This window comes from Gouania willdenowi, chromosome 14 (genome assembly GCF_900634775.1).
Source record: "Gouania willdenowi chromosome 14, fGouWil2.1, whole genome shotgun sequence".
Lineage (NCBI taxonomy): Eukaryota > Metazoa > Chordata > Actinopteri > Blenniiformes > Gobiesocidae > Gouania > Gouania willdenowi.
In genome coordinates this window covers 23,115,943-23,137,889 of record NC_041057.1, presented here as the reverse complement: position 1 = coordinate 23,137,889, position 21,947 = coordinate 23,115,943, and the positions used below count along the sequence as shown (strand labels likewise).

At 40.5% G+C, this 21,947-nt stretch overlaps 1 protein-coding gene across 1 annotated transcript in view; it reads left to right on the top strand.

The window, feature by feature from the left end:
* The window catches only part of ncor1 (nuclear receptor corepressor 1), an 83,932-nt gene extending 63,880 nt beyond the window's left edge, over positions 1 to 20,052 (top strand). Inside the window, 19 exon segments of the mRNA XM_028465837.1 lie at positions 1,511 to 1,758; positions 1,932 to 2,006; positions 2,008 to 2,109; positions 2,111 to 2,240; positions 4,509 to 4,733; positions 5,919 to 6,119; positions 6,537 to 6,686; positions 9,955 to 10,137; positions 10,947 to 11,085; positions 11,275 to 11,750; positions 12,595 to 12,711; positions 12,963 to 13,093; positions 13,214 to 13,425; positions 13,506 to 13,649; positions 15,376 to 15,521; positions 15,675 to 15,728; positions 17,323 to 17,514; positions 17,606 to 17,776; positions 17,864 to 20,052. Of these exon segments, the coding sequence (XP_028321638.1) occupies positions 1,511 to 1,758; positions 1,932 to 2,006; positions 2,008 to 2,109; positions 2,111 to 2,240; positions 4,509 to 4,733; positions 5,919 to 6,119; positions 6,537 to 6,686; positions 9,955 to 10,137; positions 10,947 to 11,085; positions 11,275 to 11,750; positions 12,595 to 12,711; positions 12,963 to 13,093; positions 13,214 to 13,425; positions 13,506 to 13,649; positions 15,376 to 15,521; positions 15,675 to 15,728; positions 17,323 to 17,514; positions 17,606 to 17,776; positions 17,864 to 18,111 (3,344 nt within the window). The 3' untranslated portion in view covers positions 18,112 to 20,052.
* Positions 20,053 to 21,947: the final 1,895 nt, after the last annotated feature.

Here is a 21,947-nt window from a genome sequence, read left to right as displayed (position 1 = left end):
TCTCGGTGTGTATGGGGGGGGCGATGGTTGCCCTCTCGGTTTGGGATCTTGGGGGCGTTCGGGGGCTGCTTGGCCGTGTGGTGGTCGCCGGGGGCCCCGGGTTGCCCGCTCTGCTGCTGGCCTGGCTGCTTCCGGGGCCCGGGGGCGGCTCGTGGGTTTTGCAGTGGCGGTTCTTGGAAATACATTTGTCATGATGCACTGTCCTTGGGGCTGTGGGATAACACTCATACTGGGCTCAACCACAGACACGTTGGTTTCCCAAATACCTGTTCTATGGAATTTCCACTCACCTCTTCCTCTGCTCACAGCCACCACCATTATTCCTAAGCCGCACACTGGTCACCAAACTGGCTGATAACTCAACAATAAGCACAATATACACAACCACAATTTCACATTCCGCATCACTTGAAATCTATCGACTACTCCCCACCCATTCCATTTCCCTATCTTGTATTCCTCTTCCCTGTTAACTTCCCCACCCTCTCTCCACCCCTCACCTTGGTGTAAACACTGCCCTCTCTTTTTACATCCTCCCTTTAATAAAGTATTTCTTACCCTTCCCTAGGGAGGGCCTGGTGATGGTCACAATTATGCAATGAAATAAATAATTATTTAATTGCAATAACAAAATATGCATTGCTGTTAAAAGATTGCACTTCTTGTAGTGTTAACCTTCGACAGAATGTGCAGACAAGAGGAAAAAAAAAAAAAAAAAAAACAGAAAAAGGATGCCACCCGTGCAAATAAGTCCAGCTTTTAAAATTCCCTCATTACTAAATATTCCACAATCAACTGTTAGTAAACTTGTGATGCCGAAGATCAGAGCAGAGGTCGCTAAGTGTCTGTTGAGTCGATAGCTACAGACCTTTAAAACTTTTATTCTATCTTCAGATTAGTTCCAGAGCGTGCTAGAGAGCTTCAAGGAATGGGTTTCCATGGCCAAGCAGCTGCATTCAAGCCTTACATCACACCAGTGTAATGCAAAAAGCGTCGCTGGTGGCGTGCCTTACACCACTGCAGACCAGACGTTTTTGGCAATTAATGCTCCCAACATCGTGGAACAGTTTAGAGAAAACCCCTTCCTGTTTCAACATGACTGTGCACAGTGCACAAAGCATGGTCCATAAAGACATGGATGAGCGCGTATGTACCTGCCAGTCAAGTTATTAAACACCAGACCACAAACCCGATAGAACACTTTTGGGATGAATAGAGCAGCGACTTTGAACATCAGTGTCTGACCTCACAAATGCCCTTCTGGAAGAATGGCCAAAACTCACATAATTCTTTTCTTTTTTTTTCTTTTTTCAAGCCAGTAATGAAAACGTTTGTTAAAATCAAGTAAAACTGAAGCAGTTTTTCTTCTGTATCAACATTTTTCAAGCAGCTTTATGCCACACCAACAGAAATTTTTATGTTGTTGTTGATTTTTTTGTTTTTTTAGTTTATGATCATCTTTATGTCTGAGCCTCTTGTGTGACTATTGCAAAACCTTTCATTGATACAGGAACGCCCAGGACGGCTGCTGAGGCATATGAGGACCTAAAGTATGGGAAACAGATTAAGCGAGAGAGCCCACCGATTCGCTCCTTCGAAGGAGGAATCGGGAAGGGCAAGCCATACGAGGGAGTTAACACTATCAAGGAAATGGGACGCTCCATTCATGAAATTCCACGACAGGATCAGTCTGGTCAGGACATCTGCAAAACACCTGAGCTTTCAGACAGGAGAATGATGGAAGGCTCATTTTCCCAGGTGAGCTTTTTTTAATTTTGAATTAGTGCTCAATAAACTGTACTTTATTTGGTAAAATATTATGATTTAGCTATTTATTTATTTTTCTTTAGATGTATTAAGTCCTATGAAATATGATCTGATTTTATGATGAATAATGACCAAACTCTTAAATTCATCCCTGCTTTTGCTAGATTCACCCTCTAAACCAAGCAACCATTAAACACAACGTCAAGTCACTCATCACCAGTCCCAGTAAGCTTCCTCATAGCAATGCCGCAGTTAGAAGCCATGACGAGCCAAATATGAAGATGGCAAACAAGTACGCACACCTCTGTGGTCACTCCACTGGCCTCCGTGCTGCGCTCCACACAACCAGGAAGCGGGCAAATCCCAGCACAGTCCAGGCATGTATGATGACTCCAGTGCTCGAAGGACGCCAGTGAATTACAACACCAATCCTGTGTCCAGAGGATCACCCATGTTGGGACGAGCCTCTGACGGTAAGAGAAATTTGGTTTTTGTCACAAATTGTGTTACAAAAATCTGCTTGTCATTCAGTTACAGCACAACTACCACTAAGCAGGTGGTTCCCAATTTTCTTCGGGTCGTGACTCCAATTTTATCTAAATTAAAAAGCAAGGGCGGTCTGTGTCTGTGTGTCTGTGTGTCTGTGTGTCTGTGTGTCTGTGTGTCTGTGTGTGTGTGTGTGTGTGTGTGTGTGTGTGTGTGTGTGTGTGTGTGTGTGTGTGTGTGTGTGTGTGTGTGAGTTCTCTGATGCTACTTTAGAAATAAAAGGACATCTGATTCAGAGCTGTGTGTCAACGAGGCTTCGCAGACGAGCGCTCAGGGAGCCTGGCATGACTCTAGAAGAAATACTAAGTTATGGGAGATCAATGGAAATATTAGAGCAGCAGGCAACAGGAATGGAACAGGGAGCAGCTGCATTAGTGAATGCGGTGCAATGCAAAAGACCAACCAAGCTTATAACACTGCACATGCACATCTATACTATAATGACAGAAATGTCTGTGTGGATGTGTGTGGAGAAAATATCTACCCGACGCGGAGCGAGTTGGACCCGAACTCGGTCGACAGGTTCAAAATACCCCGAGTGTGTGTATCTGTTATTTTGGAGTAATTTGGTCATTTCAAAATGTTTATTTTAATTTTATTTCACTTCTGGACGACCCCGAAATGAAACCTATTCAACTTTTGACTATCAACTGCTATTCATCCACGTTCCAAATACCCCGAATGTGTGCATCTGTTATTTTGTTATTTTGGAGTAATTTGGGTCACGCAAAACATTTAATTTTATAATTACAGCTCCCTCGATAAGAGTGCGCCACTTCCGGTTCCTGGTTCATGACGTCACCGTGTCGCAGTTGTTTGGGTTAAAAAAAAAAAAGGTCGATATTAAAAAGGTTTTTGTACCGCTAAGTAATTTAAGTTAATATTTCATAGTTATTTAATATTATTCCCGTGATTCCAAACTTACTTTAAATCTCGGGTCACAGACTTCACTTCCTTCCTCCTTCGTCTCATGAGTGTGGGGTGGTGCCTGTGCTGATGGTCATTACCTTATCACAACATTCTGCTTCTTCAGACAGAGGAATGTATTGTTTTTGTGAAGCGGATGGGTCCTCTATGATTATTGTTTGTTCTGCGCAACGGTGAGTGTTCTTCTCATATTCTACTATGTGCTAAGAAAGATGCTAGCAGCTGCAATGTAAACAAACACACACACACACACACACACACGGCTGATGCGCGTGCGTGCGTGCACTTCATCGGGATGTACATGGTGAACGCACACAGAGCCGTTGAGAGAGATTTGCGACTTTGTTGTTGCAAAACGTTATTATTTCTTGTGGTACTTTCTGGTCTCCTCTTTTTACACACACACACACATGCACAGTATTATATTATTGCTATTCTTATATTATTCTTTTTTTGTATTATTTTATCTTATAGTTACTGGTATTCTCATTGTATTATTATTATTGCTATTACCTTATTATTTTATGTTGTTATTGTTTTTATTGTATTATAGTTACTGGATTTTCATTATATTATTTTGTTATTGTTATTGTATAATTTTACTATTGTATTGAAGTTATTGCTATTCTTATAATTACCATCATATTCTTTTTCATTATTAATATATATTTTTTATCATAGTTACTGGTGTTCTCATTGTATTATTAGCATTGCTATATTATCATATATTACCTTATCATTATTTAATATTGTTTATTATTAATATTGTTTTTAGTACATTCTTATTTTGTTATTGCAATTATTACCATTAATGTCATTACAACATTACTTTTATTACTATTACTACTTTCACTATTAATATTATATCCCTGTCAACATATTTATTATTCTCAGGGCTCTACACAAACTTATCCAGTGGTGGCACTGGTGTGACAAACTTTCTCTGTTAGTCGAGGGGTTGTACAGCATAGACATACTGTACATGCTGATGAATAGTTGACTTAACTGGCTACCGTAGTTATCATGTCTCTCTTAACAACCTGCGATGGTTTACATATTTTTTGTTCTTTAATGCGTGTTGTCCCCTTTTATAAATAAAGAAATAACAAATACAACAAAAGTTATTTTAAAAAATATGTTGCCAAATCCTACCTCTAATTGGTGAAGTGAAGCCATTGATCAACATAAAAGTACAGTTACTTATTCAAAGAGCACTTTATAAACGGAATGGGATTTTAATCTTGTATGTGTTTTTTTCTCTCATTAAGGTGGTTTAGGCTCTTCAAAATCTGCGGTCCATGAAAGAAAGAGAGCCATGACTCCAACACTGAGGGAAAGTGTCCCCGCCAAGTCCCCAGTGTTGGGTGGCGACCCCGTAGCTTCTCTTAGCCCGTTTGACCCCCACCACAGACCACCTGTTCCGGGAGAAGTTTACAGGCCACACTTGCCTCCACACCTTGACCCTGCCCTTGCCTTCCGAGTGCTCGATCCTGGTACTGTGTTCACACCCTTTTTGTTTTTTTTTACTCTTTCCACTGTAACTATGAACTCATTAATAATAACAATAATAATAATTATAGTTGCTGTGCAGCAATGGTCGGGGCCAGGCAATCTAATGCAGAGCTGCAGAATATTGGAAAAAACTGACAATGGGATTTTTTTAACCCTGCGATATATATTGTGATATGAAAAAATACTTGATTTGCACTTCATGTTATGCTGCACTGCTGCCATCTTGTGGACAATAACTGCTCTGATCTCTGTATCAATCAATCCTGTGTTGGCAAAACATGCCTGAGTGCATCACTCTTTCGTGCTAATTCAATCATCCCACAAGAATGGATGGCCGGTACACAGTTCTGCCTCCCGACAGCCGCTTTCACTGGACAGATGTGTGCAGTGTTTGTCCAAAGCATTGCAGGATCCTGCGATGTGACACACATTGTGTTGGCAATGCTTAAACAACATACTGTATGTTACAGCCTCAGTTTAGAGTCAAACGTGTTGATGCACTGTAGGCTCAGTTTTAGAGAAATAAGAAACTGTGTGTGGATCATTTGTGTAGGAACGTCTGAAGATGTGCTTTAGTAAGTTTGCTGTTAAATAATCAAAAACTGAGAGAGGAGAATGGTTTAATAGGTTTTCCAGTTTTGAAGAAAATAAAACTAAAAGTGATGGACTTCATTATCTGCAATTTGCAATAGGTTTAAATGTACAAAAGTTTTTTTGGTATTGGGGCTACATTTTGTTGACAGTTGCAAATCTGTAGCACATTTGGGTGATTTTTTTGGGGTGTATTTTCCAAATTTTGATCTTCAGATGCTTGCTATAGCACTGCCATCAGGACTTTTGCCCTGCTTTTTGCTGCTGTGCTAATCTGGTATATGACTGGACCACAATTTTGTAATCGTTTGCACATTGGAAGTATGATTTCCTCGGAAGGAGAAGAAAGAAAACATGCAGGCTAACAATAGGTTTCTACTGACTTAGGCTGCCTGGCCCCTAATAACATACAGTAATTTTTTGGTATAATAGAATGAATGCAGATCAAGCTTGTGAATTGATAACTTACATGGCCAGGATCCTGTTAATCTTTTGACATCAGCAGTGGTGATCAGTATCTGCTGACCTTCTGTTCTTATGTTTGGATTTGTTGTTTTTCTACTTCTCTGCCACAGCATTCATGTTTTCAAGGCAGCCTTCTCCTACTGGCTACCACAACACTTACCAGCTGTACACAATGGAGAACACACGGCAGACCATCCTCAACGATTATATCACTTCCCAGCAGATGCAAGTCATCCCTCGGCCTGACATGACGAGAGGAATGTCGCCACGGGAACAGCCTGTTGCTATCCCCTATCCAGCCGGCTCAAGAGGTACGGCACTCCACTAGCCGACTCTCTTGTTGCACCTGGCAGTGGAGAAGCCATGGGAAATAGAGGCTACAGTGTGGGCATTGTGTGCCTGTGAAGTAGTGGCAACCTTTTGCAGACGCCCAGAAGCAAATGACCTACACAAATTTCACTGATTTGTTATTAACATTGGGGCTGCAACTGATTGGGCTACTACTCTATTCATCATTGGGTCAACAGTTGCCAAGTGCTACTAGTGTGATACATGTCAACCAATATTCCACTCTGATTGCAGCCCTGTTGCTTTCTGATTAATCTGTAATTGAGAGCACTAACAGTGGATGGTGATGGGTTATATCTAACTGTATACGGTGTTCATTCAGAAATTGATGGATTGGTTCTTGTTGTTCACCGTTGGCCCTTTGCTTCTGTCTGTAAAAGGGATTATTGATCTAGCCCAGATGGCTCCAACTATCCTGTTGCCTCACCCTGGGGGAACAGGAGCTCCCACTGCGGAACATATGGCCTACCTCACTGGAGCTCAGCCCCCTTTCCCTCCTAGGCCATTCAACCCAAGCTCCATGTCGCCAGGTGAGGACCCCTCCCTCCCCTATCCCCTCTCCCCATGTTCTCTCCTCTTCCCCGGCTGTAAGAGTGCGGCCCTGCACTCGCCAGAGTTGTCACAGGTCAGGTCTGTTTGACTCGGCACAGTTACTTCAAATATTTATGAAATGTCTCTTTCAGCTGTTTCACTCACAAAGAAACACCCATTCATTTTTCTTTCTAGTATGTACTGTATTTCATAGAAATTTTTTTTATCAGCTCAAGACACAGTGTGGCCTCATAGGTCAATAAATCAAAGATGTAAAAGGTTTGAATAGCCACTTGAAAGTTTCTTTTAATTACTATCCACTCTAAAAAGTGTTTTTATTAGGGATTGGACTTTAACGCGTTAATTGCAATTAATTAATTAGAGAAAAATAAAGCACTTAAAAAAATACTTTTTTCTTGCACTCCAAACATTATTATTTTCCCAAACTTGCCTGTTTTCCAGAGTGTTAACCTCTGAAAAGTCACTTTCTGAGCAACTCTACACAAACGGGCTGATTTGCGGCCTACTTATGCATAGTCATGAGTGGACATGTCTATACACGGGGTACTGACTTCCTGCTCCCCGCACGGTGACGTAGGGCCAGAGGACGGCCCGCCCTCCTCCCACCCACTCCATAGCTGAGCTCATGCTGCTTCATAACCACGAGACAGAGCGTGTGGGCGAGGCATTCACCGGTACATACATAGACTGTAGAAAATACATACATAGCACTGTGCAAAGGATGCTGAAATGCTCACCTTCGTGGGCTTGCCTGTTTATATGTCAATTACAGCAGAGAGGTTGGACGCCCGGCTTCTCCAAATTCGTCATTGAAGTGGGAATGCGTCATCAAATTGTAGCGAGGTGTTTGGGCTCACCCTGCAGTAAGAAAGGAGCAAATCACCCTCTAACGATTGAGGAAATCAATGAAAAAAACACTTTATGCATGTGTACGAACCCCAAATAGCACTTTTATGATGTTTAAAGCACAGAAAAGTTGATTTAGCTTAACATTGGCCCTTTAAATAAAAACACAGTTTGGAAAACAAAATCCCAGTTGTGTGCAAATTGTGCAAGAAATAGTTTGCCGATCACCAGAGCCCTTCTAGCCTCCACTACCACCTTAATGCTAAACATGTTGAGGCTAACACGGACAGCTAGCGTGGACATTCGGACAGTGTTAGCTCTAACATGCTCCGAATAGGCAGTGTTTCAAATCCATACTTAAGATGACAGGGTTAAGAACCAAAATCAATAAGTCCATGAGTGGCAAATGAACAAAGTCACTGAATAAATGATTGTAGTGGACAGTCAACCACTCTAAGTGGTAGAGGATGTGGGCGGGGCTAGAAGGGGTGTTACAGATAACATCATCTGACCCAGTTAACAAACTGCTATGTAGAAAGACTATTGCAAACTAAATTTCTCAGCTTCACCAGTTGGTCTGTTTATTTCATGCCAACTATTTTGCAAAGTTTAATTTCCATTTATCTGTTTTTTTAAATTTTAATACAAAAATCTAATTTGTTTTAGAAAATTTACAAAAAATCCAGAAAAGCAATAATATAGCTTACTTAAATTTAAGTTTGTGCTTTGTGAACAATGCAATGATTATATTCTTTCACCATTTTGCGCATTGTCTTATAAATAATAAACACAATTTTGTTGTTTAAGCTGTTTTATTGTTTTCATTGATTCAGTCATATCCCAAAAAGCATTTAATTTGGAAAAGCGTTCTCGTGTCAAATGTTATGCATTTAATTTAGATAAATGAAGATTAATTCATTACAAAATCTCTATTTAATTCAATCATTTTTTTAAATGCAGTCCCACAACTAGTTTTTACTTCATTTCTTTTTTTTGTGTTTGCCCCAAAAACACTTTCAAAGTGACTTCCCAACACATTTCTGGTGTTTCACGGACTGGATGCTGTGGCAAAACAATGGTGGATGTATATTTTAGGGCTTATTTGGAAAGATCCAAATCTGGTTGAAATTAAATGTTTTGCAGAATGCGGTGATAACACGGGGAATAACGGGAACAGGCTAGAACAAAAATGGTGTCAGACACTGTCGCTGGTGAAAGAAACACTAGTCATAATTGAAAAAATGAAGTAAAACCACATCCCACAATGCAATGCAGATCAAAACAAACTTTTGAGGAACAATTTCAACCTATTACATCTCCAGCAAATGATCTTCAATTTATTTATTTGAGGCCCACTTAATGGATTTATCTGATTAAAATAAATCTCATCTCAAGCAGCTTTACTTAATTAAATTTTTATATTTATTAGTTTCTATTAAACATAAATGTTTCTTTTTTTTTTTTCAATATACTGTATATTAACGGAGCATAGGGCATGATTTGTGAAAAATATACATTCATTTTAAGTGTTTTAAAGGTAATGGGTGATGAGGTGTTCAAAACCAAAAAGAATGAGCCCACACACATTTCTCCTTATTGCCTACAGGCTTAGTGCTGCTTTATGTACAGCAATTTGTGGTCCGAATTTCCCACGCAGTCTTGCACTTAAAATGATGCTGAATGCGAGACTCAAAGAAGACAAGCGTTGTGGACCAAACTACTGTTTGGTCCCGTGGAGGCATGCACGGAGGTCTTGAAGTAAACAGTCACGTGAACAGGGAGTAAATAAATAACACTGTATCAACTGCACTGCTATGAAGAGTTCATGCACGCTCCCACGCCGGCTTGACTACTGGCTGAAGTTAACCGCCCTGTAACTATGGAGTCTTATTTTTTAATCCTGCCATATGCTCCTTCAATAATTATATAGTATTTTTTAAATATGATTTTGTATTGGATTGAAATAAACTAACTTTCTTAAATAACTAATTTAGATTAATATACAAGTCAGTCATGCATTAGAATACAGCTCACACACTTTTATGTAAATTGCATGACTATTAGGTCTAATCTATCTATTGTTAACTATCTCAAATGAAAACAGCTCTTAATAATGATAATTAGCCTTTAATTTACATACACAAAATTAGTTTTCTGCTTTTAACCCATCTCTGAGGAGCAGTGCGCAGCCACAGTGTATTGCCCGGGGAGCAGTTAGGGTGTAGGAGCTTGCTCTTTTGGAATAAGCGCTCTAGTATATAGTAAAGCTGTAATGATGAACAGTGCTGCGGTAAAATCTGGACTTATCAGCAAGGCTGAGGTTCCTGTAGAAACACCAACTATTCCTTGCTAATTTTATTCTAATAAATCCTATTTATGTGATGTTCATGTCCTCCTCAGGTCACCAAGCCCACCTTGCTGCTGCCGCTGCTGCCAATGCAGAGAGAGAACGGGAGAGAGAGCGTGACCGGGAGCAGCATGAGAAAGAGAGGGAAAAGGAAAGAGAGAGGGAGAGGGAACGTGAACGGGAAATGAGAGAACGAGAACGGGACAGAGAGCGAACCAATGAATACATCCGTAGTGGTGAGGAGTCTTCTTAGATTTGTTCATTTCTTTAAGGTATAAGCTTATCAGTCACATGTCAACCACTCAATTATTTAGGCATGTGTTCACCAGTGTATAGAATGCTTATTCCAATGTTTTAAGCTGCTCGAAAGTTTGTTTTCGAAATCCCCCTCCCAGGGAGGGATAAAGCAAACACAGTAGTTGTAGACTATTAATATTTTTGGTTTATTTCATTATTAATTTTCCAGAACCTTGCATGGCCTCTTGTGTCTTCATCTTTGTCAAGCTGTCAGAAAATGTGAAATTCTCTTGGAAATGAATAAAATATCTATCTATGCATTTATCTATTTGTCATTTTCGGTGCATTGTGGAATTTTCCTTCATTCTTACCATGATTTATTTAGTTTATTGCCAAAGTGACTCCCAACACATTTATGGTGTTCGCACAGCAAGACTCGGATCTGGCCTAAATTGAATTGTTGGCGGAGTGAACAAAAATGTTATCTAGCGAATCATTGTCCTCCTCGTCCGGCAAAGAAACACAAGAAATCACAAAAGTAAAAACACTTCTATGCATCCATCTACGGGACTCCACATCCCACAATGCAATGAGCAAAACGTTTCAGAAAATGTCAATAAACAAACTTTAGAGCAGCAATTTCAACCTCTTAATTTTTTTTCTTCTTCTTTCGAACAAATGATTTTAGAATTATTGATCTATAAGGCCTAAACAATGTCTTTATCTGATAAAAATGTTTGTCTCCAGCAGCTTTAAGTGAACCATTTGCTCTTCAGTGTTACAATGTTTTGCTTGTGCGTGCTATAAGGTGGAGTAGAGCAGCCAGTCCGACCAGGGAGTCGAGGTTATCTGCACTCGCCCTCTCCATCACTCAGGACACAAGATGTTGTGGTGCAGCAGCAGCGGCCAAGCATCTTCCAGGGAAAGAGTGTCATTACTTCTTTAATGTAAGTTAAATGTTATCCACTACTTATATCCATTACGGTGCATCACTGATTATGACAAACTGCCAAGGAACCTCTGAACTTAACAACTGTTTTAAGGCATCAAGCAAATGTTTTGTTTGTGCTACACTTTTACATTTATCTGATATGACTGAGTTTTTAAGTCTTGTTTGTTAAACTTTTTCCTCTCAGGGCTCATTCAGCAGCTCCCACGGTTGCTGCACCCAGTAATTCTCGCTACAGTACAGCAGCTGATGCTCTGGCTGCTTTGGTGGATGTTGCAGCCTCTGCCCCACAGATGGATGTAGCCAAGGTGAAGGACAACAAACATGAACGGGATGATGATATGTCTTCATCCTCTTCCACCCGCCGACCACCCAGCATCCCTGAACAGCAGCAACAGGAAGCAGACAGAAGATCTTTACACTCGCCGTACGGTGCCATGTCTCTGCCAGGCGGTAAGCCCCACCCTGCTTTCTCTGAGGGCCCCGTCTCTGGTGGAGCCAAGGATAAAGGTCCTCAAACCAAGTCCCGCATTGAAGAGGAGCTTCGCGCTCACGGAAAGACGACCATGACAGCTGCCAGCTTCATAGATGTCATCATCACACGTCAAATAGCCTCAGACAAGGACTCACGGGAGCGAGCGGGGTCCGACTCCTCTGGCAGCTGTAAGTGATTAATCATCAAACTCGCACATAATGTTTAATAGGGATCTCCCAGTCACGTGCCCCCTAGCCGCATGTCAGCCATTTTGACAGAATATGTTTATCAGCGTCACGTCATGTCATCGCACTTATTAGCATCAGAAAAAAAGATATACAAGAAGAAGATAAAGGAATTAGGAATCAAAATTCAGGCTGGGGGGTTCTGCTTTCATTCCTTTCATTCATGAAAGCAGAACAGGTGGAGCTGGGGAACATCCTGCTGCTTCACCGAAGAAGAGGAGAGCGGTCAGGCGCTCTTCTTCTTCTTGGCCTCCGCGCGCTGTGCCGGCACAGCCGAGGCCGAAGGCTTTCTGGGCCAGCCGGATGAACCGCGTTGAGGCGGCGGGCCGTGGACCGGATGGTCTCGACGTTCTGAACTGTGGGCCCTGAGGGGCAGTTTGTGGAAACGCCTTCCGTTCCCGGGTGGAGTTGGGGCCAGGGATTTGTGAGGAAGACACAGGCGGAGGGCCTCGTCCTCCTTTTTTTAAGCCTCACATCGTTGCTGCATCGAGGCCAGCACGGAGCCAAAGATTCTCTCCAGGACTATGGGCGTGTCTAGGATGTTGCTTCTTTCCTCGTCGGAAAGATCAGCGAGGTCAAGCCACCGCGCCTTGTTCCTGGAGCACTGGGATGATAGAAATATCTTGCGACGAGCTGTAGTATCACAGGCGGTTTAGCATTTTCTGTTCCATCAAGATGGCTGCTCCAGATAGCGTGATATCACGTGGGACATCCCTGTACCATTGTGTTGTTTGTACTGTTTGTGCTTCTTATTAGTTTCACCATTCATTTGTTTTTTTACCTCCAGTGTCATCCAATAGGTATGAGAACACTGGTGGAGGAGCCATTGAAGTGATTAGTCCAGCTTCTTCTCCGGTTCATTCCCAACCAGACAAACCAGAGGAAGGGCAGCAAACATCTGCAGGTAAACCTGCTTTGACATCTTGAGAGAACTGGTCACTCAAAGTTTCAATTACATTTCTTAAGTTGTAAAAAAAATCTTTGCTGATAAAGAATAAATTGTGTACTTTGACGAAGTAGTCAATTTCTACTTTTTGATGGCCTCAACACACTGATCCAGACTTTGGAGGGTCTCCGTTCTTTTACATAGAATCTGTTAGTGTCATAATTCCTAATTTCTCTCTACAATGTCCTTTGTTTTTTTTAACACATTAGTAAATATGCGGGCGTTTGACAGCAGTCGTTACCGTTCAGCAGACCCTCCACAGCTCTCGTCCTCCCAGGCTGATTGCTACTCACAGGTTCCAAAGACTCATCGAGTCATGACCTTGGCAGACCATATTTCGGTAATAAAATAAGTTTAAAGTATTGTATTGAAGAAGACACTAATTATTGAACACAGATCTTGTGACTACCCATCAAACCTACCTAATCTGGTCATGTGGTTTTTGCTTTTTGTGATGCAGCAAATAATAACTCAGGACTTCGCTCGAAATCAGGACCCTCCACCTTCTTCCTCCTCATCCACATTCCAAAGCGGGCTACCACCTGTTTCCACTTCAGGCCGAGTGAAGGTGCCCAGTCGCTACAGTCCCGAAAACCAGGTCCAGGCCTCACATCACCAGAGACCCTCGAGCAGAGTTTCTCCAGAGAATGCCGCTGAAAAGCCCAGATCTAGGCATGTGATTACCAAAATAGTTAGTCTGAGTATATTATTTTTGCTTTGTGTATCTTATACTCATTTAATTCTCTGCTCAGGCCCGGCAAATCTCCAGAACGGGGAGGCCGAGCGATGGAGAACTATGAGCCTATTTCCCCACCACAGAGCTATCAAGGCATGGACAAGCACGAAGGCGGGGGCCCTCCACCTCAGAGACGAGAAGGTGACAACTCGGAAATCAGGTGAAGAATTTTAACTGTTGTTTTCTAATCTCTATAATTAATGATTTGTATGAGAAACAATTGTATTATCTGGCCGCCATTTTTTTCATTTAAAGTTGAGGATGCGGCCATTACAGTGGAGTGCTCTGTGTGGATGTTTCAGCAATTCTGCACACGGTACTCGCCACTGTACATCTCTGTAAACTTGTGGGAAAAATGTTACTTACCGCTTAGTAACACAGGACGGATGACACATGCCTCGTATGCAGAATGATGTCCGAGTGGGGGAAAATTGCGTAAGAGCGAGTGACTGCAGAAGTCATACAAACTGTTAAATATTTGTTTCAATTCTCTATGTCTTGTTACGGCAGAATTTACGGTTGACCTCATTTGAGACATGATTCATTGCTCTGGTTGAATGATAGAATCCAGGAGAAGCATTGATGATTTAATAAAAAATGATTTTATTCTAAACTAAATAAAAGAATACAAAGTGGAACAAAGTGAAACAAAATTAGCGTCCGTCCAGGCGGACGTCCAAAGGAAGTGCCGCGCCCCCGCTCCAACAGTTTCAAAGCTTAAGCTTTTTATACAGATAAGAAAAGGTCCCAACAGTGAGAGACAAAAGGGAGGGAGTCAGATGCCCATAGTGGCAATGTTGGAGGATGATGAAGATGTTATGAGAAGGTTTGGCTCCAGTCTTTATCTGTCTTGATAAGTGTGTGCGTCAGTGTATATCTGCATGTCAGCAGAGACTGTGCTGCACTGAGAATAATACGATCTGTACTGTTTAATCATGATTCAGCTGTTCAAAAGTGTAAAGATTAATGGAGTCGTCATGTATTAAAACATGACAAATTGTACACATGAACATACATTTGAGGATATGATGATGAATATAAAATTTGCCATGACAGTCTCCAACAAGGTGTTTGTTTAATAAAAAGCCAATATATTGGTGCTAAATTGAAGTTTCTGTGTCTTGTATGTATTTATGGCAGGAAGGGGGTAGATAAAAGATACATTAAGCTTTAAAATTTAAGATATTTTAGCCAGTTTGTAATAAATGGGCTAAAGTTGCCAAATCATTATATTAAGTTTTTTAATGGAGCGCCTCTGGACTCTGAGGCTGATAACTCACAGTAAGAAGAACTGACGGACAGAGAGCAGAGTAGCAGTCTGGTTACAGTAAAACCTGACCATAAAATCTGTAACTGGACTGATATGCAGACGTGGAGCAGTGAAGAGGTGACTTCATGTGTAGATGGAAACTCATCATTTGAAACAGAAAACGTGTGAATTTTCGTTAATCCGAACCGACGTATTAGCCCACCTAACTGCATGTTCTCATTGTTTCAGAGGCCTCCCTCATCAGCCAATAGATTGCTGCCTACATTACAAAGCAGCCAATGGAAATCTTACACAAATCTGAAACAGTGAAAGTGCTTGTTCTGTCCTGTACAAATGTACTCTACTGTATAATTTGTAGAATGAATATCTTTTTTCCTGCGTTTGATTGATGAATATGATGTACAGATGAATGTGTTTCTGGGACTCAGCTTTTGATTTACACTTTCAAAAAGATTAAACTCAGTAATGAATGCACGTTGAACGTGTACTGACCCTGTCTGCTATCCTTATTATTATTTCCTTGTTTGTTTGTTTTGTGTAAAAATGTCTAATAAAAACACTGCTTCACCGCCTTCAGAAGTCTGACGTTGATTGTTTGATTTTTGCTTGTTTTAAGGAGTGACTCACGGTCCCCTGGGAGTGTCAGCTACTTGCCATCTTTCTTCACCAAGCTGGAAAATACCTCTCCGATGGTGCAATCCAAGAAGCAGGAGATCTTTCGTAAGTTGAACTCCACCACTGGTGTTGGTGATTCTGATGTTGGTAAGTGGGTCTTTTCTAAAGCTTTGTGTTGAAATATTTAATTTTCTTCTTCTGACTCATTAAGCATGCGGGAACATTGACACAAAATTTATGTATTTTTAAATCTACTGCCATTTTTTCATTTGATGATGAATTCTTTCTCTTGTTTTGTAGGAAATGCACAACCAGGTACAGAGATTTTTAACTTGCCTGCCGTCACCAGCTCCGGTAAGTAATGTTGAAACTCATTCTGAGAACATACCTGTTCATTCGAGGCAGCTGTTGTGTCTGTTGTACTTCCTGAGCTTGTTTGTCACATTATGCTTCATGTTTTGTTATTTCTGTATAAGTCAGAAGGCTCATCTAAATCCTTTCCTGTGTCTCATGGAGCAGTAACTAAGGATTAAAAACATTTATGTACGGTGACCATACGTCCGTCTTGTCCAGACCATCCGATCGGAATTTACAAACTCATCAAAATGTCTGGGTTTCCCAGGGACCCTGAACGCATCTATTGGAACACGTTCATTTAAATTACCATAAATCCAACCAATTTTACTGAAAGCTAAGGAGATGTCATTACAATATTTTTTGTTTATATTTAATGTTCTGTAAGCCTTTCATTTTTTTTCCCTCTTCATTCTTTTTAAACATTTCTTTTAATTTCTAGGAAGAGATGTTTTTCATTGTTTCAGTGATAGAGATTTTAATATAATGCATAATAAAGGTGATTGACTTCAGTCATTTTTTAAAAAAAAGTCTGTTATAAAACGAGAAATAATTTTTGAACCCTTATGGACAATAACAAGTTATTTATCTACTATATTGTATTTTGTATTTTGCCGTTACATTCAAGAAAGATTCAAGAAAACGTTTAGTACTTTGAGTATGACGAGGTCGGCCCAAGTGTCCTCTATTTGGAAATCAAAATAGGGTCACCCTAATTCATTAATATATTTCTAATGTCAGTTTTCCATTTGATGTGTTTATACTACAAGTAATTACTAATGCAGTTAAATAATTGTCTGGCGTACATTTACACCCTATAGCAATAGAAACCTAAAATGAATGGAAAACTTTGTCTTGTCTTGGTATTTTTTTAGATAAATGTTTCCTCGTATCCCTCAGCATAAACATACATATCAGATACATAACATTAGAATATCATTAAAAAAGTTCAATATTTTTTGTTACTCATTTCACAAAGTGAAACTCGTATATTATATAGAGTCCCAACAAGTAGCTGGGCACACCTCAGCAGTGCCACAGGCTCATCACCTCCATTCCACAAAGCTGCCTTGAAATGAACATACTTTTCAGAAGCCTGACATTTGTGTTGAAAATATAATTTTTTTATTGAATCAATGTAATTTTCTCAGACCAAAGTTTTGGGTTATCATTGTCTATAAGCCATAATCTTCAAAATTACAAGAAACAACAGCACTCGGAGAGCACAAACCTCCACCAAGCATCAAATATCCTTTTCACCATCATCATTCATTTCCCTATTAATATCCATACAGTAGGTCCAACTGAGTCAAATTTCATAAAGATCAGTCAATTACCAACAGAGATATGAATTTTTGAAATGATGAGAAGTAGGGATGTTTACATTTTTGAAAATGATCCAGAAACAGCATATTGATCTGGATCCTCTCCAAAATTTCATGGAATCTGTCACGGCACAAGGTTTATCTAATATTTTAGTACTTTTGATGTGATCCTGCTGATATATATATATATATATATTTTTGTTTTTTTAAGATGTACCTGTAGTTGAGAATTGCTACGTGATAATATTACTGTCATTATTGCTTTATAGGCAGCATCAATCCTAGGAATCACTCCTTCAGTGATCCAGCCAGTAACCTTGGCCTGGAGGACATCATCCGCAAAGCTTTAATGGGAAACCTTGAGGAAAGACAGGAAGACCACCAAGGAGGAGTTGTCATGAATAATCCACCCAGCATGGGCAGTGACACCCGGCAGGAGCCCAGTCAGTCTTCCGGTGTAGGTGGGTGGAAATTGTTTACTTTAAACCAAAACATATTACTCACGGATGACATACTGTAACTTTGCTGGTTGACTCCGTTTTAACCCTGCAGGGAAGCAGAAGCAGGGCAAAAGCAGCAGCAGGAAGTCCAAGTCACCTAATCTAGGTCAGCACTACGCTGGAGGGGAGCGTCCCTCCTCTGTGTCCTCTGTCCACTCCGAAGGAGACTATCACAGACAAGCTCAGCCACAGTGGAGCTGGGATGACCGACCCTCCTCCACAGGTCAGATGCTCAGGCTGCACCTTAACTATCAGGCACATGACCTCTTTGATTATACGACCACATTTTTTTTCTGTTCTCTCTCTGCAGGACCCATGCAGTTCCCCTACAACCCGCTGACCATGCGCATGCTAAGCAACACGCCACCCACCTCCATAGCCTCACCCACCATACAGAGCCAGCAGCAGCAACATCATCAGCAGCAGCAGCAACATCATCAGCAGCAGCAGCAACATCAGCAGCAGCCACCCCCTGCTGGAGCCCCGGTGGCTCAGCAGCGAGTGTGGCAGTCTCTTTTGTCAGAGCAATATGAGACTCTGTCTGACAGCGATGACTGAGCACCGACTTGCTACATCCCCAAATACCCCAAAAGAGGCCCGAGGCATTCTTTCCCCCCTCTATCCCAGAACAAACCTGCTCACCTACTGCGTGGCCGGGTAAATGGGTAGTGTGCTTTTTCATTTTTGGTGCTATGGCGCCTCTTGCTGTTTGTTAAGTGTACAAGCAGCAGTCTGTGACAGGTGGATTTACCTGAGCTCCAGTGGCTTTATGGGCGCAGCTACAGGGCCAAGTGGCTGACGTGAACTCTAGAAAGGATAAAGAACTTGATATGCAAGAAGAAATATCATAAGAAACCATTTTGGAATTTTGTTTCACTTCTGTAAAAATATAACTTGTCTTTAAGAGAATCATTATATGTAAATAGAGTAACTTTTTGCAGTGTTTTTCTTAACTTGATTATTTCCTATTTTAATCTTGAATCGATCCGCTTAAAATGGAAAGAATGATCATTTAAACCACCAGTTGGTCTCTCCCAATCCACACCCTGAACCCGCTTACTCACTTTAATCTGTGATTGCAAGAGAGACCAGCTTTGTGGTTTGTATACTTGACCATAGATGGGGTACTTGGGAGACTGTTATCCACCAAGCACCATCAGAGCCTATACAGTGTGGACATTGGAGGTTCAAACCAAACACAGGCTATCGTTTCAAAACCGGTCTTCATCACACAGTGGAGGTGGCACACGGAGTAACTAATGGATACCAGTGAAAAACTTTTCACCCCATTCTAGACAGAGGCACGTCTTCAAAACAAGTTGAGAACACTGGTGTTACAGCAAAGGGCGAGACGGTCTGTAATAAGCTTGATTTAAAAAGAAACAATATCGTGACTACTCCCTAAATCCGTCCACAATGAAAGTGAGCCAATTTTAGTTTTTCTCCCAACAGAACAGTTGTTTTTTTTTTTTTTCGGGATGCTTTTTGTCATGCCTTGTGACTTGAGAAATAAGGCAGCTTTAACTAATTTTCTCAGAGATATGCGTTGGTCTTTGTCTGTTTTTGTTTTTGTAGTCCCTCTTTTTTTCATGCCCTCACAAAATTTTGAAATCTCAAAGCTGTCTTCATTACCCAAAACGACAACTTGTCGAGCATACAGTGTGGTCTGCACCGTTGTTGCACTTTTTTATTTCTTTGTAGCTTTTGACAACAAAAAAAAGGCATACTATCTGCTGTGTAACTTATTCAAACTCCCACACATTAATATACACATTTATATACAAAGCTGTGCTTTAACTTTAACATTTACCACCACTCACAGAAACCTTTTCTCCTACTTTCTGTTAATGCAGCTCGCACGTGTATTTCTTTTTACAGAACATTACATTTAAAGCTTTGGGTATATGGTACCGTTTAATGTTTGCTGTCACAGGGTTTAAGAGCTGTGACCTTTTGAAACCCTATTTTTCCATTACTTTCAAAATTAAATATACTAGGTCAACATCATAAAAGGCTCTCTGTTCCCTTTAAGTCTTTTTCTTTTGTATTGTGAACTAAACCCATATTTACTTTGCTCAGTTACAAATTCATTTGGCTTAATGCTTGATACTTCTTCATTTTAACTTTTAACTGAATCGTTTATTGTAACACCTGCAATGGTTTTTTTCCCCTTTTTTTGTCCTTTTCAACACTTTTGTTCATCATCTTATCTAAGATGGGATGATATGTGTTTACAGAAGCAATGACAAAAAAAAGTTTACAAACTTGAATCTTAAAAAGAAATCCGACATGAAGCCTGAAAAGAATTGGAGCGTCTTTTCAACTCTCTCAAACACACAGTGGTAGTAATTTTTTTTTTTGTGTCATTTTGAAATTGAGACTTGAAAACCCTTTTATTCTATGATGTGGAAACGCAATGTTTGTATCGCACAATGTCTCCTACTAGGCTATGACGAGTTCAGACCAATCGAATAAAGTGGATCAGTTCTCCACCTCTGAGAAATGTCATGGCTCTTGATTTTAGTTGAGATCTGATGTTTATTTTCCTGTCATTTATTTAGAATTTGTTTTAAAAGCACCGTTGATAGTGATGTTTATTCCCAGACCTTAACTCTATGAAGCAGAAATAAAACTACAACCTGATTAAGTGGTTGAGGGGTAACTTATATAGTGCTTTTAACACCACTTTAGTCATGTCAAGTTGATTTACATTATCTGCCACAGACAACTTAACATGAAAGGACATGATATAAGCAGCAGGTAAAAGCTCCATCTGCAACATCAGCGTTTATACATTTGCTACACAAATCATAATCTGGTTTGTGTTGCAAATGTATCATTTCTTGTTTTCATCATGCACTCTGTATCCCTGTCACTACAAACCAAATCTTCACTAGCTTTATATCACTGTGATTATTGTGTCTGTATAGCTAATGTCTAACATTTTTAAAGTCACTCTTATAAGGTTGGGATATCCTTAGTTTAGTTTTTACCAAACTTTTTGTCTCAAAAACAAATTTGCCTTTAATCTTGATTACGGCAGGTTAAAAGATTGGACACGCCTTCTCATTCAATTTAAATGTGAAGGCTTATCTAAACTTTCCACTGGTAGTGTATTTCTGTCAACATTAATTTTTTACCAAGATCTTATTGATGATGACGGGGTATTCGAACCACAGACTGCAGAGCAAAATATGACTGTAATAGCCGAGTTTCAATCCATGGAGGGCAGTTACTTTTAAAGTTGTTTACAACAAAATGTGCCAAATTGAAAGACTTTCACTAAAATGTCAAGAGTTAGTCAGAAAAATTTTACGAATTTGAGCTTGATGTTGATGGTCATCTTAGATCACATGTTTCTGAACCTAGAACCAACTGCAGCAACCAGAAATGGCTTGTAGGCACTGTGATGAGTGCATCACTTTAGCTGCTTCTCTTCTTACCTTAATGCTCCCATCGCTCTAGAACAGGTTTAATCTGGACTCAGACCACATGACCTTCCATTGCTCCAAAGTCCAATCTTTATGCTCCCTGGTGAAATACAGCAGTTTTTACAGCAGGTGGAAATGCTCTTAGTCTTACTTTCACTGTTAAACATGACGTTCTATTGTTTTTTATTTTATTTGATCAAATATCAAAGTGATCGCCGATCACAATCATTCAAGACTTTTTTTTTACCTGGCCACTTTCTCCCTCAAAGATGCCCCCATCTCTTGACAGTATTTCAGCAATCTCCTTGAATGTTTTCTCCTCTTGATGTACGCTCATAATTTGACCCTAGCAAGCAGGCGTACCAATACACCCCCTACCGGGCACCGCTACCCCACACCAGTGCAGCCAGCGCAGCCCCCGTGATGTTTAGAAACTTAAACTTCGGTTATCAGTGTCCACACTCAAACGCAAAACCGGAATTTTCTCAAATCTTCACTTTGGTCGGAGTTTTTCAAACGCTCCGCTTTGAATGACTTTTTTCTGCATTTTCGTGTGGATGACAGGCCAAACCGTAGAATAATACTGTATATTAGCTTTAGCAGATACCCGGCTACGTGTGGACAAGGTCTGAGTCCGTCGACTCAGGGGGTAAGGCGTGAGGGTGGGGCGTCCGAACAAATTTGACGTTGCACAGCCTGGAACCGAGCAGCAGCCATGTTGAAACTCTCAGGTCAGTCTGATCCTGATCCACAGAGATATTTGAGGAACACACAGACTCACATACAGACAAAGATTCCTTGCTTTTATAAAGAGATGAGAAGCTACTCAATGCATCACTTATTGTTAAATAACTCTCTTCCAGCTGCAACCAATAGTTATCCAGTGGGAGGTTCTTACCTATGTGGTGTATAACTTTGACATAATCTATTTTTAAGTACTGAAAATACACTGCTAAAAAAGAT